At 45.2% G+C, this 16,123-nt stretch overlaps 1 protein-coding gene across 1 annotated transcript in view; it reads left to right on the top strand.

The window, feature by feature from the left end:
• SFXN5 (sideroflexin 5) overlaps positions 1–16,123 on the top strand; it is a 447,465-nt gene that overhangs the window by 66,427 nt on the left and 364,915 nt on the right. Inside the window, exon 3 of the mRNA XM_077478081.1 lies at positions 8,686–8,763. Within this exon, the coding sequence (XP_077334207.1) occupies positions 8,686–8,763 (78 nt within the window). The remainder of the gene's footprint in view (positions 1–8,685; positions 8,764–16,123) is intronic.

Here is a 16,123-nt window from a genome sequence, read left to right as displayed (position 1 = left end):
ATGTTGGACGAGTAGGCCTGGCTTGCAGTCTCCACTTTAATTCAGCCCAAAGGTGTTCTATCGGGTTGAGGTCAGGCCTCTGTGCAGGCCAGTAAAGTTCCTCCACACCAAACTCTATCATCCACACTATATTGGCAAAAGTATTGGGCCAACCATTGAAATCATTTGGTGGAGGAAGGATTATGGTGTGGGGCTGTTCTTCAGAGGTTGGGCTTGGCCCCTTAGTTCCAGTGAAGTGAAGTTAACATAACAAGACATTTTTTTGACAATTTCATGCTCCCAACTTTGTGTGAACAGTTTGGGGATGTCCTCTTCCTGTTCCAACATGACTGCACACCAGTGCACAAAGCAAGGTCTATAAAGACACGGATGAGCCAGCTTGGGGTGGAGGAACTTGACTGGCCTCAACCCAATAGAACGCATTTGGGATGAATTGGATCGGAGACTGCAAGCCAGGCCTTCTTGTCCAACCTCACAAATGTGCTTCTGGAAGAATGGCCAAACATTCCCATAGACACACTCCTAAACCTTGTGGACGGCCTTCCCAGAAGAGTTGAAGCTGTTATAACTGCAAAAGGGCGGGCCAGCTCAATATTGAACCCTACGGACTAAGACTGGGATGCCATTAAAGTTTATGTGCTTGTAAAGGCGGCCCAATACGTTTGACAATATAGTGTATGTCATGTTGGAGTTCACCCATAGTTACTCTTTAATGCTTTTCCATTTTCTAATTGAATTTGTGAGTTGGTGTTGGTGGTGTTTCAGGTCACCTTGTTTCCATGTGTCCTCGGGGAATATAACAAAGGGGAGATGTAATGCGTTTTAAGCTGCTCGGGAGACAATTATCAGGCAGAGATCAGAAATGTGCGACTATACCTTACAATATAGCAGCATTGTAGCGTGATAGAGAATTCAATTACAGCCTGTGAATCGCTTCCGAGAATGGAATTCTCTTCGTGTTTCTGACTCACTGGCTCTGTCCTGAGGAGACGTTGGGGTGTATTTTATAGAAATATTTACACTGCTTACTTGGTTTGCTGTTTGCCGGGATTCACACAGTATAGATATCTTAGGCCTGGCTTAGACCCGTGTATTTCTGGCTCCCCTTGCTGTACAATTCACTCAAGGGGCAGAGAAGCAGATACATGGATCTGAAGGCTATAGTAATTGCACAACTATCACTAATCACAATAGTCCTATCTTTAAAATCGGACAAATGTTCCAGTTTTTGCTGCATTATTGCAGTGGTAATGCGACCTTTTTCTCTGTTTTCCGGGGATCCAAGCTACAGCTGTTTGAGTATAATGCCACCTGAACGCCCCTTTTTGCTCCACTTGTGGGTTCATCCCGCAGTCGGCATACATGGAAGGTAGCGGTGCTGCAGTAGAGGTTGTCACGTTCCTATATTAGTGAGCCATGGTAGAAGGCCAACTTGGGTTTCCCCAAGGGTGCAGAGTCTAAGCCCTAGGCTGCTCCTTCACCAGGTCTCCTGATGGTGTGGATGGACTTGCAGCAGACAGGAACTAGATCGCAGTCCCCAGTTATGCCCAGCTGAAGATGTGGAGACTACTGATGGTGTGGATGGACTTGCAGCAGACAGGAACCAGATCATAGCCCTCAGTTATGCCCAGCTGAAGATGTGGAGACTACTGATGGTGTGGATGGATTTGCGGCAGACTGGAACCAGATCGCAGCCCTTGGTTATGCCCAACTGAAGATGTGGAGACCACTGATGGTGTGGATGGACTTGCGGCAGACTGGAACCAGATTGCAGCCCTCGGTTATGCCCAACTGAAGATGTGGAGACCACTGATGGTGTGGATGGATTTGTGGCAGACTGGAACCAGATCACAGTCCTCAGTTATGCCCAGCTGAAGATGTGGAGACCACTGATGGTGTGGATGGACTTGCAGCAGACTGGAACTAGATCGCAGCCCTCAGTTATGCCCAGCTGAAGATGTGGAGACCACTGATGGTGTGGATGGACTTGCAGCAGACTGGAACCAGATCGCAGCCCTCAGTTATGCCCAGCTGAAGATGTGGAGACCACTGATGGTGTGGATGGACTTGCAGCAGACTGGAACCAGATCGCAGCCCCCAGTTATGCCCAACTGAAGATGTGGAGACCACTGATGGTGTGGATGGACTTGCGGCAGACTGGAACCAGATCGCAGCCCTCAGTTATGCCCGGCTGAAGATGTGGAGACCACTGATGGTGTGGATGGACTTGTGGCAGACTGGAACCAGATCGCAGCCCTCAGTTATGCCCAGCTGAAGATGTGGAGACCACTGATGGTGTGGATGGACTTGCAGCAGACTGGAACCAGATCGCAGCCCCCAGTTATGCCCAACTGAAGATGTGGAGACCACTGATGGTGTGGATGGACTTGCGGCAGACTGGAACCAGATCGCAGCCCTCAGTTATGCCCGGCTGAAGATGTGGAGACCACTGATGGTGTGGATGGACTTGTGGCAGACTGGAACCAGATCGCAGCCCTCAGTTATGCCCAGCTGAAGATGTGGAGACCACTGATGGTGTGGATGGACTTGTGGCAGACTGGAACCAGATCACAGCCCTCAGTTATGCCCAGCTGAAGATGTGGAGACCACTGATGGTGTGGATGGACTTGCAGCAGACTGGAACCAGATCGCAGCCCCCAGTTATGCCCAACTGAAGATGTGGAGACCACTGATGGTGTGGATGGACTTGCGGCAGACTGGAACCAGATCGCAGCCCTCAGTTATGCCCGGCTGAAGATGTGGAGACCACTGATGGTGTGGATGGACTTGTGGCAGACTGGAACCAGATCGCAGCCCTCAGTTATGCCCAGCTGAAGATGTGGAGACCACTGATGGTGTGGATGGACTTGCGGCAGACTGGAACCAGATCACAGACCTCAGTTATGCCCAGCTGAAGATGTGGAGATCACTGATATGTGCAGAGTACAAATGGCAGGAGACAGAGGAGGATCCAGGAAGTGAGCTGAGGGCAGGGCACATGGCAGGCAAATGAGGTAGACAAAGCCATGGGAAGCCAGACACAGAATACAAGTAATACGTGGGAAATATATGTGTGTGTGTATGTTATCAGGCCAAAATCACCAGGGTATGTAAACTTTTGATCAGGGTCATTTGAGTAGTTTCTGTTGTGATTTATCATTTTAAAAGAGTTAAAACAGTTGATTGGTAATAAATGGCTTCAGCCAAACACTAACCATAAATTCTGCCAGGGTATGTAAACCTATGAGCACGTGTGTGTGTGTGTGTGTGTGTTTATATATATATATATATGTGTGTGTGTGTGTATGTGTATATATATATATTCTAATATAGTGTATGTGTGTGTGTGTGTGTGTATAGATAGAGAGAAGCAAACTGGTAGGCAGACCAAGAAAGGGATATAAGTCCACAGTAGAGCAAGCGATGCCCATAGGTGAACACAGATGCCAGCAGCACAGGTCCAGCAGAACCAATGCAGCAAAGTCGTAGGAATTTCACTGGGAAACTGCAGGCCAAACTGTGACTGGATGCTTGCGTACTAAGCCTCATAGTTCCATGGCGATGTGCAAGAGCACTGGGTGACCATTGTTTAGTAAATCCAGCTATCAACTACTTGGTTAGATGTCAAAATAGCAGGAGCTTCCCCTACACCTCTGGGTAGAGAACAGGAGTCAAACACGGGTGCTGAAATGCCAGTTCATAGGTGTTCACGTCTGGTAAAAGGATTGATTTAGATGCTAAAACGGCAAAAGGGCATTCCCTAGACCTCTGCTCCAGAAACCCCCTGGTTGGAGAACAGGGGTTGCACATGCTGTGGTCAGGAAATAGTCGGATAAGAAATGGAAAAGCAAGGCACAAGCAAGTCCAAGACTGGTTGGGTCAACAACCGGCAGGCACATGAAGACCAGCTCATGGACACGCCAGGTCACCAACAAACAAGCAAACTGTAAGCAAGTCCAAATCCAAGCTGGGGTGATAATGGGAAGGCAGAACAGAGGCAGGCTGGGCCAGCAATTGGATAAGCATATCTTAATAAATAGGTTCAGGGGTCTCAATGTTAACAGCTGAAGGCCATCAGCGAATTCCTAACTCATCTCTGATCATCATGAGTTGTAGATATAGTCATTTTTAGAAGGGGTTTCCTGAGACCAGTAATTTTATTTCTAGAGTTCCTCTATTTTAAAAAGATTAAGAGAGGCTCCTCTATACCACCAATAATTGAGGCACCTGAAGATGTGCAAGAGGGAAGTGAAGGGGAGTAGAAAGGTGGCATACATGGGAAATGACTCCCCTGTCACATGATCCTCTGCGGGGTTTCTTCAAGTGGTGTCCACCGGTGATTGGATGTACTTCTCTTCGTTGCTTTTCTGAACGACTGTAGATCCATTCCTCCATTGTGTCATAAAACTGGAATGTTTATGAGCCTGTAATGTATGTTTATGGCTGCCAATGGCCAATTCCATTACTGGGTTCTGGTGTGTTACATGACGGGAGTTTTGGGTAAGTCATTGGAGGCTTTAGTGAGATTAAAAAATACCGTATATACTCGAGTATAGGCCGACCCGAATATAAGCCGAGGCCCCCAATTTACCCCCAAAAAAACTGGCAAACTTATTGACTCGTGTATAAGCCGAGGGTGAGACATGCCTGTCCATCCCTGTGTGTGTGTCCGTCCATCCCTGTGTGTCCGTCCATCCCTGTGTGTCCGTCCATCCCTGTGTGTCCGTCCATCCATCCCTGTGTGTGTCCATCCATCCATCCATCCCTGTGTGTGTGTGTGTCCATCCATCCATCCATCCCTGTGTGTGTGTGTCTCCATCCATCCATCCATCCATCCCTGTGTGTGTGTGTCTCCATCCATCCATCCATCCATCCCTGTGTGTGTGTGTCTCCATCCATCCATCCATCCATCCATCCCTGTGTGTGTGTGTATCCATCCATCCCTGTGTGTGTGTGTGTGTGTGTGTGTGTGTCTCCATCCATCCATCCATCCGTGTGTGTGTGTCTCCATCCGTGTGTGTGTGTGTGTGTGTGTGTGTGTGTGTGTGTGTGTGTGTGTGTCCAGCCTACCTGTGTCCCGAGCCTTTGTCCCGAGCCTCCGTCCCGTGTCGTGCCTTGCCTTCGTCCCGTCCCGTCCCGTGCCGTGCCTTGCCTTGCCTCCGTCCCGTGCCCTCTTCGTCGGCGGCCATTGTAAAATTCAAAAGCCGCGCCTCCTCCTTCGCCTGTGATAGGCGGAACACTGAATTTCCCAGCAGGCTGTGTTCCGCCTATCACGGACGTCGTATCATCCTCGTCCGTAGTACGAGGATGAGACGACGCCCGTGATAGGCGGAACACAGGCTGCTGGGAAATTCAGTGTTCCGCCTATCACAGGCGAAGGCGGAGCCGGAGGCGCGGCTTTTGAATCATAGAATGGCCGCTGTCTGTCTGCTCGACACGCTGATCGAGCGGGCAGACAGCGATGACTCGAGTATAAGCCGAGGGGGGCACTTTCAGCCTCAAAAAAGAGGCTGAAAATCTCGGCTTATACTCGAGTATATACGGTAAATAAAAAAACGATTAGTTATGGGGGTGAAGCTTTTTTTTTTTAATACTTGGAACTTTAGCCACAGTGCCCCCTCATTGGTGTCAATGGGAGGGATGGTGCCCCCTCATTGGCCTCAATAGGAGGAATAGTGTCCCCTCGTTGGCCTCAATAGGAGGAATAGTGTCCCCTCGTTGGCCTCAATAGGAGGAATAGTGTCCCCTCATTGGCCTCAATAGGAGGAATAGTGTCCCCTCATTGGCCTCAATAGGAGGAATAGTGTCCTCTCATTGGCCTCAATAGGAGGAATAGTGTCCCCTCGTTGGCCTCAATAGGAGGAATAGTGTCCCCTCGTTGGCCTCAATAGGAGGAATAGTGTCCCCTCGTTGGCCTCAATAGGAGGAATAGTGTCCCCTCGTTGGCCTCAATAGGAGGAATAGTGTCCCCTCATTGGCCTCAATAGGAGGAATAGTGTCCCCTCATTGGCCTCAATAGGAGGAATAGTGTCCCCTCATTGGCCTCAATAGGAGGAATAGTGTCCCAAGGGCTCGTTAAAGGCAAAGGGGCTCCAATTGGTTGGAGAGCTGCAATGTGGGAAGCACTTACTTAGACCATCCTCTCTCTGCCCCATAGGCCACTCCTCCATTATTTTACCCCCTCTTTTGTCTGGTTCATATGTCCATTCTTTTTTACTTTATGGTTTCGTACTAAAGCAATATCCATATTGTTATACTGAAATCATTCATTGACATTGAGTCAAATCAGAAGCGTTACTTTAACCGCATTTTATCCTTTTCCCCCATAAAAGTGTTAATTTATTGAGAAATTGTATAGGTGTGTAATCTAATTTTCACATACAATGAATATTTAATCATTGAAAAGCTCCTGTTTCTAATGAATCATTATTTTATCTCATGAAATGTTGTTTTGTCATGACCCCAAATGACTCCCTATGTGGACAGGAGACATCTTGTGCATTCAGCAAATGAAATTTAGCATTCAAAACACTACAAAAAAGTGCAATATTGTGCAATGCAGCTATCTCAATTGATGCATGCGATAAATGTGTCATATAAATGGCTAAATAAGACCCCGGTAAATGTACTCCGCATGTTTTTTTTTTTTTTTTTTTTGTTGCTTGACCCATTGATCTTTAAACCCAACTCTGGGAGATTTTAAAATCCTCCTGTGCAGTGTGGCTGTGCCTGTACAGCAAGGGTTAAAGTGGTTGTAAGCCTGAGACGTGAAAAGCATATCCCTCTAGTGTGTACTTTTCTCAAACCAGAACACTGAGTGTCCTTTCTGTCTCCTTCCTCTGCTATCAGCATGAGTCACTTCTGACCAGTTTTCCTGACACCAAGAGAAAAAAGGTGACAGGGGAGGGAGTTCCAGAACCCAATGTGATTGACAACTTCAGCTCTGTTCCTGTGTGCTGTGTGAAAGGGGGTGGGGTCTCTTCCCTCCAATCAGCACTCAGAACCCTCCTCACTGAACTCTGCAGAGTGTAACTCCAGCTCCCCCCCCCTTTTTTTTTCTGACTCCTCAAAAAATGCTGGACTTGGAGCTTATGTAGAGAAGAGAAGACTGCAGATAAACATACAACTTGTGTAGGAGGATTTGTTTCATCTCTGTGTATCACCTGAGGCCAGTCACTTCACTGGGTATATGGAAGGGTTTACAACCACTTCAACTACACGTTCAGTCCAGGGGAGAGTAGAAGCACTTTACCTTGCTCGATCCTCTGCTCAGCACTCCCCCCGTGCTCTGGCAATGGTCTGCTCCTGTCAGAAACCATGAAATCAGACCGAGACAGATGTACAGTTAAATCACACTTTAATAATAAAAGTAAAAAGAACAAACGTCAAAACATAGCCAAAGTTCAGTAACCGGAATGGATAGTCAGCCAAGCCAGAAGTCAGGGGTCAATGTAGGGCAGCACAGTGGTGTAGTGGTTAGTACTCTCACCTAGCAGTAAAAAGGGTCGCTGGTTCAAATCCCAACCACGACACTACCTGCCTTGAGTTTGCATGTTCTCCCTGTGCCTGTGTAGGTTTGTTCCGGGTACTCCAGTTTCCTCCCACACTCCAAAGACATGCTGGTAGGTTAATTGGCTTCTGTCCAAAATTGGCCCTAGTATATGAATGTGAGTTGGGGAGCTTGGATTGTGGGCTTCTTGAGGGTAGGGACCAATGTGAGCATGCAATGTATGTGTGGAGTACTGCGTAAATTGATGGCACTATATGGGTACCTTAAATATATAATAGATGAACATCTTAATGAGACACCTTGTACAGGGACAATTGTAGACATGCACCCACACTCACTCAGGTTTAACTTGGTGGACTGGTATCTTAACCTTACTAACTATGTAACTGTTATGGAACAGCAAGCAGGATCTGGAGCTAGAAGGGATGTCAGAAAAGCAAGTCTTTTAACAGGAATGCAGGAGATAGTCTCTTGTGACGTTGACCAAGGCGAAGGCAGAGATCCGCTGGGCTGATGGCTTAAGTAGGCAGGACTGACGAGCAGGATATTCTCAACAGCTGAATAACTGGAGAGATATGAGCTGGCAATTAACCGACAGGAGAGCAGCCAGCTCTGAGAAGGAAGGGCTGAGCCCAGCCCTGACAGTTCCTTGGCATCAATGCGATGGACTCTGCAATGGTTGTGATGATGAGAAAAGAAGAAAAAGGCTGCAGACCACCAGAAACGATCCAATGTAATTTATTGTTCCAATTTAAAGTCAATGATGGCCACTAAGACTGTGGCTGTCCTTGGCATTTTGTTGGAACAATAAACTATGGACTGTTTCTGGTGGCATGCAGCCTTTTTCTTTTGCTATTGACATTGGTTAGCGAGCCGCGGCCTGCACCCAGCATATCCGGATCGCACTGATTCACTCACCTGGAGCGGCGGTTTTTCCTTCTGGATTCCTATGGTTGTTATGATGTTAGGACCTTAGACTGCTGGAGCATGAGGGGGAAGACACTGGGGGACCAGATTAGCAGCATGGAGGAGGTAAGTAGTTCTTCTTCTTCCGATGACCCCTTAGGCCTATATGAGCAATTGGACATGACCGTGCGGGTGCTTTCTTGCTCTTCTCATTGGCTGATCAAATGAAACGGATAGATAAATAAATCAAACCTTCTTGTGTTTTTCAGAGTCGCCTTAAGGAGGCCGTACAGCTTCTGGAGGATTATAAACATGGAACACTGCCCCCCGGAGTCTCCAATTCAGAGGTAGGTCTGTGAACTGTGGTTATGTGTGTGTATATGTCCGTTTAACGATCAGTGATTCTGTTGGCCAGCTCTCTGGGCTACATGTCTGATACACTTGAGAGCCATTTCCATACCATTTTCTTGGTGTTTTTTTTTCCCGAGGTGGGTCACCAGGTCTTTCCTCAACCATCCCCAGTTGTCAAGGCTTGGCAGAAGCAAGTAAAATGTGATAACGCATATGCATAGCCACACCAGGATCTTCAAATGGTATGCATTAAGTGCATCTGCTCCTGAAATCTTCTATGTTGGACTTCCTTGCCTCTCAACAGGGGTGGTTCAACATCTCCTAGCATTAAAAGCAAAATTACATTCTGACTCCCGGCTTCCACTTGCTGCTCAGCCATCAGACCAAGGGGCATACCCTTTAGCAAGGAAACCGGGTGTATAGGCGCTGCAACCTTCCCACATAAAAGCTCCGCTCGGTGCTCAGACCTTGAGGCAGCTGACACCTCCAACGTACCAGAATAAAGGAAAGGGATGGTCGGCACTCAGGATAACATCCAAAATGGTATTTCTTTATTAAATACATGTACAAAGCCGACGTTGGTCCTTTAGTCATGGCCATATTTGATAGACATGTGCAATTAGTTTAGTTCTAAAATTCGTTTTTTAATGAATGTTAGACGAATTCATTAAAATCGGAAATATACAAATTTTTTGAATTTCCAAATTGGGAAATTCGAAAACCCGAACATTCAAAAACCTGAAAATTCTAAAATCTGAAATAATAACTAACTAATAATAACTTCACTATTACTAACTATTAAATTATCAGTATTGGAATTTCCTTTCAAATTTGGGCTGTTAGTGAACGTAACGAATACAAATTTATCCGAAGCTACCAATTACCCGTAATAATGAATGCCACATCTAAACAAATTAAACATAACAAATTAATAATAATAAAGACGTATTATTATTTATTATTATTTTGTTTCATTTATTTACATGCAGCATACGTTATTTTGGATAATTTGTAACTTCAGATAGTATTTTTTACGTTCACTAACAGCCAAATTTGAACAGAAATTTCAATACCTATTTTCGGAGATTCTGACTTTGGAGATTCTGACTTTGGAGATTCTGACTTTGGAGATTCTGACTTTGGAGATTCTGACTTTGGAATTTTTTGAATTTACAAAATCCAAATGTACGAATTTTTTGAATTCCGAATTTCTGAATTCCAAATTTACGAATTTTTTTGAATTCCGAATTTCTGAATTCAAAATGTATGAATTTTTTGAATTTCGAATTTCTGAATTCAAAATGTATGAATTTTTTGAATTCCGAATTTATGAATTCAAAATTTATGAATTTTTTTGAATTCCGAATTTCTGAATTCAAAATGTATGAATTTTTTGAATTCCGAATTTCTGAATTCAAAATGTACGAATATTTTGAATTTACAAAATAAACAAAAAACGAATGAAACCAAACACATGTCTAATATTTAATAAAGAAATACCATTTTAGATGTCCTCCTGAGTGCCCACCATCCCTTTCCTACACCCTCTAGCAGCTCCCGCTGCACTGGCTCACCCTCTCTTGGATAAAGCCCCCAAGCCATAAAGAGTACCCATCCCCACCTACAGTATTACTGTCACAAGGGATGTTTTACATTCCTTGTGACAGCAATAAAAGGGATCTTGGATAGCTGTGTAGTGACAAAAAAGCTAAGTTGACAAAATACACAAAGCTAAAAATTATTGCTTCTTTGCTTCATTTGTCATGTGTAGGGCAGCCCATTAAAATAAATGGGCTAGTATGGGAAAATGCATATACATGTAGCACTAACCCCCGAAGGAGCTGCTGGTTAGATTTGGGCTTACCGTTACCTTCTGTTTTCCTCGTTTGCACATCTAGGGGTGTCCCGTGGTAAATGGCCCAGTAACTCGAGAGACCGACAACAGATCCACTTGAATGGATTTTATTTGCAAAACGTAGACAATGAACAGTCCCTTAAATTGGGAACAGAGGGTTGGAAAGGAAGTTCAGGTACTCTTAGTGTCAAAGTCAAAATGTTGAAGAACTTGCTTACGTTGACCGCATCCAGAGAATAGCCATTCGCAACTGGATGATCACTCAGGTTGGACAGTCCCTCTCTCACAAGGCCTAGCAGCCAACAAGGTGCTTACTCAGGAACAAGTCTCTGCCACAGATGCTGTTGTAGAACATGTAGGGAAAATAAGCTTGAAAACACTCGTAGGATACCTGGATCTTTCAGCCAGCTTGGCGATATCCACAAGACCGGATTCTCTTGGGTACTTCAGCCCTTCCAGGCTCTTACTAAGAAACCAACCCATACGTGGTCTTCTTCAGAAGAGTCCTCCCCTGGAATGCTTGAAGTCACTGGGTCTTTCCGAAACTGGAGACGGCACCCAACCACCTCAGAATCCTCCTTTTAGTTTCCTTGCCCCGGGCTAGCCAGCCCCGAGACATCAAAATCAGGTGGATCTGCACCCCAGGCCATAGCCTTCCTGGGGGCTGGTCAGGAGGACCAGGACCATGAAGTCAGTACATCATTCTGGACCGGAAACCCCAAACCACGTGATGTCCACATCTTAAATACCCTCTCCCAGAAAGCACAGTGAGAGCGGCAGTCCCACTGGGCGGGTTCTGAGAGAGAGTAACTTATGCACCTAACCAGACCATAATTCCATGCCTGCCAGAAGAGACAGTGCCCCCTGTGGCCAGGCTGAACATCTCACAGTCTAGTCAGACTGATGTTGAAGTCTAAATTTAGACAATTGTACCCAAACCAAACTGCAGTTTAGGTATAACTTTAACTTTGAAAAAAATGCATAGCGCGTGCTCTTCAGGAGCCGCCGCTACATACAGTATGTGCGACGTCTGGTGTTGAGCTACAGTAGTGTGATTTGAGGCTTGAAAGGATTAAATAAAGGATATAGCATACAATCTGCAGCCACGAGGACCAGTAAAATATTCCCAACTTTATGTTCATTCCCTCTTTTGAGCCGCTCAGTTTTTCATAGACACGATTGGAGTATTGAAGAGAACCGAATGTCGAATGATTCGATTGGTGCTTGTATGGCACACTATCGGTTAGAACTCTGAAACCATCCCATTCTGTCTTTCTTTTCTTGTCTGAAGTTCCATAAAGTGACATTTTGCCTTCGTCCTGGCAGATATCGATCTCATAGCCAGCATGGGCGTGTCATCCACCAGCATGGAAGTGTATTGTGTGCACGGTCCATCTCCTCTATGTTCTCCGCTCGGCCACACTGTGTCATGTAAATATGTGTGGCACACGGCAATTTGAGCTCTTTGTTGCCGTCAGGCTCTTTTTGTAAAGAAGTGTTATATTGATCTTGTTTGAAAGCTCCTAAAGTGGTCCTTTCAGTAACTTTAGAAGCTAAATTCCTGACATGTCACAATACAGAGAAACAATAATTTAAAGTTGCACTGAATTCTGATTATATTTTGCCTACCGTACCCTACAGTTAGCATTATAGTGTCAAAAAAAGAGGTAGAGGTTTTGTTCATGAAAGTAACATTTGTTGAAACGATTGCCCTCAAAAAATATGAAAATGTAAAGAATGTTGCCACAGGTCTAGTTAAATAGTAGGTATCCCTGAGGGATGGAGCCCCAAAGTTTAAATCAATCGTTATATAGCCAGGGAGGTAGGGCAGGGTTGGGCTTAGAAAGAGGTATGGGTAAAGGGTAAGACGGTGAAGAAAAAGGAGCACACACTGACCTACAGGAGGAGGTGGTCGGCCTCCAAGCTAGGAGGGAAAAGGTGTGTAAGCCAGGGATACCATGTCCCCAGATTGTTATCCAATTCATCTAAAAGTTTAGCTTCAATTTTCGCATGAAGCAGTACCTGGTGAATTATAGGTCTAGTTTGGGCAATGAAAGGGGTAGGTATTTACCTGGCTTTACCTATAGCTTGTTTTGCCACTGTAAGGACATGGAGCAGCAGATTGAGTTTCACTTGGAGAAGACAAAGTGGCCCCGGGGGAAGCTCCATGTACCAGCAAGTCAGGACCCTACAATTGGTCCTCCACTGCTAGGACTTGCTCAGATTTAATGCAACATGAGAAGTTGGGCCCCCTTTGTTGTAGACCAGGGGTTTCCATACTTTCTGAACAAAGGGCCAGTTTACTGTCTTTCATACTTGCGAGGGCTGGACTGTGACCAGTGGGAGTAGAAAATGTCCTGGCATCCAGTGTAAACAATGCCTTATCTTTGGTGTCAGTTGGATCAATAGTGCCCCATGATTGGTGTCAGTTGGAGGAGTAGTACCCCTTTGTTGGTGTCAGTTGGAGGAATAGTACCCCTTTGTTAGTGCCAGTTGAGCAATAGTATCCCATTGTTGGGGTTAATGGAGGAAATTCCGCCCCATCGTTGGTGTCAGTGGAAGGAATAGTGGCCCATTGTTGGTATCATCATTTGTCAATGAAAGGGATTATGCCCTACTGTTGGTGTCAATGGAAGGATTTTTTCCCAATCACTGGTGTCATTGGGAGGAATAGTGCCCCATTATTTGTGTCAGTGGATGGAATAGTGCCCCATGGTTGGTGTCATTTGGAGGAATAGTATCCCATTGTTGGTGTTAATGGAGGAAATTCTGCCCTATTGGTGTCAGTGGAAGTAATAGTGGCCCATCATTTATGTCAATGAAAGGGATTATGCTCTACTGTTGGTGTCAATGGAAGGATTTTTCCCAATCACTGGTGCCATTGGGAGGAATAGGGCCCCATTGTTTATGTCAGTGGATGGAATAGTGCCCCATTGTTTGTGTCAGTGGATGGAATAGTGCCCCATTGTTTGTGTCAGTGGATGGAATAGTGCCCCATTGTTTGTGTCAGTGGATGGAATAGTGCCCCATTGTTTGTGTCAGTGGATGGAATAGTGCCCCATTGTGTCAGTGGATGGAATAGTGCCCCATTGTGTCAGTGGATGGAATAGTGCCCCATTGTTTGTATCAGTGGATGGAATAGTGCCCCATTGTTTGTATCAGTGGATGGAATAGTGCCCCATTGTTTGTGTCAGTGGATGGAATAGTGCCCCATTGTTTGTGTCAGTGGATGGAATAGTGCCCCAAGGGCCGGATAAAGGCAAGCAGGGGGCTGCAGTTTGGAAACCACTGTTGTAGAAGAAGAGATGGAACTTCAAGGTGGGCAGAAGCAAAATTGGGATCTATGGAATGGAACTTTCAGGAAGAATATGGAAATGTCTTGGTAGGTGCTGGGATTCTTCTTTAGATGGTACCACTTATGCCAAGATGACCCCAATGTTATGTTTCAGTATATCTACTTTATTATTATTTTATTTTGTCTTTAATCTATAATTGGGTGATCCTTCTTACATTACAGAAGAACCTTCCTATGTGAAGGAACGTATGCGCCCAACGTTCTACACATGTGAGATCTGCGTCACGCTTGTTCTGGCTCCCCCGTTTTTCATTAGGTTTTTGAAATGTTTGAGGAACATATTGTGCATAAATATTTATGTTAATGTGTAAATGCTATTACCATCTCGCGGAAAGCTAGATGTGAAAAGTATATTAAATTGGTGCAACTGACAACACACTAATTGATTTGAGGCAGAATCGACGCAGGTTTTTATGAACAAGAACGCCTTGTTCTACTCTAATTAGAAATCATCGGAGGCCCGTTTTTAACAAGGGCAGAAGGTGACGCGTTCTTGGGATATGGCAGAATCCCGTTTCGTATCTCCTTCGGCGGAGTATCTGTCAACACCTCCGCCAGAAGTGCGCCGTCTTCCACCGCTCGAGTTCTTCTCTGTATACGAAACTTTTGTTATTTTCAGACAGAGAAACTGCAACATATTGATGGGATCCTGGTATAGTATTTAATTCGTATAGCTGTGGTGTTTTCTGCGGCACTTTACATGAGGCTTAAAGAGAATCAGTCCCCCTGTTATGCGAACCAGTGACAGATATTACTTTATTATATGGATTACTATTATTATACATTTATATAGCCGTTACATGTTCTATAGAACATTACAGAGAACACTGAGCCATTCACATCAGTCTCTATACCCGAAGAGCTTACACTTTAATAATATTAACACAAAAATACATTTTTTTTTTAATCATTAGTTGAAGTGGTAGAAGTATATAGCTCTGACATATTCTGTAAACCCTATATAGTAAACATTGCACCATTCACATTTTTTTAAACAAAAAATGTTCCTTTAGTGAAACAAAGGCATGGTAGAAATTCACAAACACTCATAGACAGTACTTGAGAACTCAAAGTTCACATTAGGTAAACGGATAAACACAAGGCTAAAGATATAACCCATAGGGAAACCGATGCCCAAACCCAAGCTTGACCAAAGCAAGAGAAAGGTATCAAAGCCATACCAGCAACCTGACCAAAGGTTCGAGGAGAGAAGGCCTCCACCTAGGCTGTCCATGGCGGCCACACCTTGTCGAACTTCCTAGGGCAGTTCTTATTGACGTAGGTCAGTTGGTACATAGGAAGAACAGCATTGATAGATCCCATGAACCTACGGAGGGTGGGGTACGGGCATCCCACTTAAGAATGATTTCCCTTTTAGCATAATAGAAGATTGGCTAGCAATAGTTTGATGCATCTAGGCCTCTGCTTGTCTTGAATTCCCAACAGAGCCAGTTCTGGAGAAACCAGGAGAGTCAGCTGAAGGCGATACTTAATGAGTTCCACTACCTTCTCCCAAAACCGAGCTATCCTCGGACAGCTCCAGAACATAGGTATATACGTGCCTACACTGTTACCACATCTGGGTCATTCCTGTGACCTCTGGGGGTAGGTTCTGTGCAGTCTCTGGGGGGTATAATATACCCTGTGTAAAAACCTAACCTGTATCAACTTATCACCTGAGGAAATCGACAACTTTGTACCATCTTCAAGACAGTCCTCCCTGTCTAAGTCAGAAAGGTCAGCTTTCCACTTGTCCCTGAGCCTACCCACCTTAGAGGAGTCCACACTCAGCAAAGCCAGGTAGAGAGCAGACAACAGTTTAGATCAGGGGTCTCCAAACTATGGCCCTCCAGTTGTTCAGGAACTACAATTCCCATCATGCCTAGTCATGTCTGTGAAGGTCAGCGTCTTACAATGCCTCATGGGACATGTAGTTCTGCAACAGCTGGAGGTCCATAGTTTGGAGATCCCTGGTTTAGATTCCTGAGGTAGTAGTTCTGCTATGGGGTCCATAGGCTAGACCAGTGATATGCAATTAGCGGACCTCCAGATGTTGCAAAACTACAAGTCCCATCATGCTCTGCCTCTGGGTGTCATGCTTGTGGCTGTCAGAGTCTTGCTATGCCTCATGGGACTTGTAGTTCTG

Source organism: Lithobates pipiens, unplaced genomic scaffold (assembly GCF_037356315.1).
Source record: "Lithobates pipiens isolate NorthernLeopardFrog02 unplaced genomic scaffold, aLitPip1_a1.2 Scaffold_13, whole genome shotgun sequence".
Classification (NCBI taxonomy): Eukaryota; Metazoa; Chordata; class Amphibia; order Anura; family Ranidae; genus Lithobates; species Lithobates pipiens.
The sequence above is the reverse complement of the archived record's forward strand: the minus strand, read 5'-3'. Positions and strand labels throughout refer to the sequence as shown.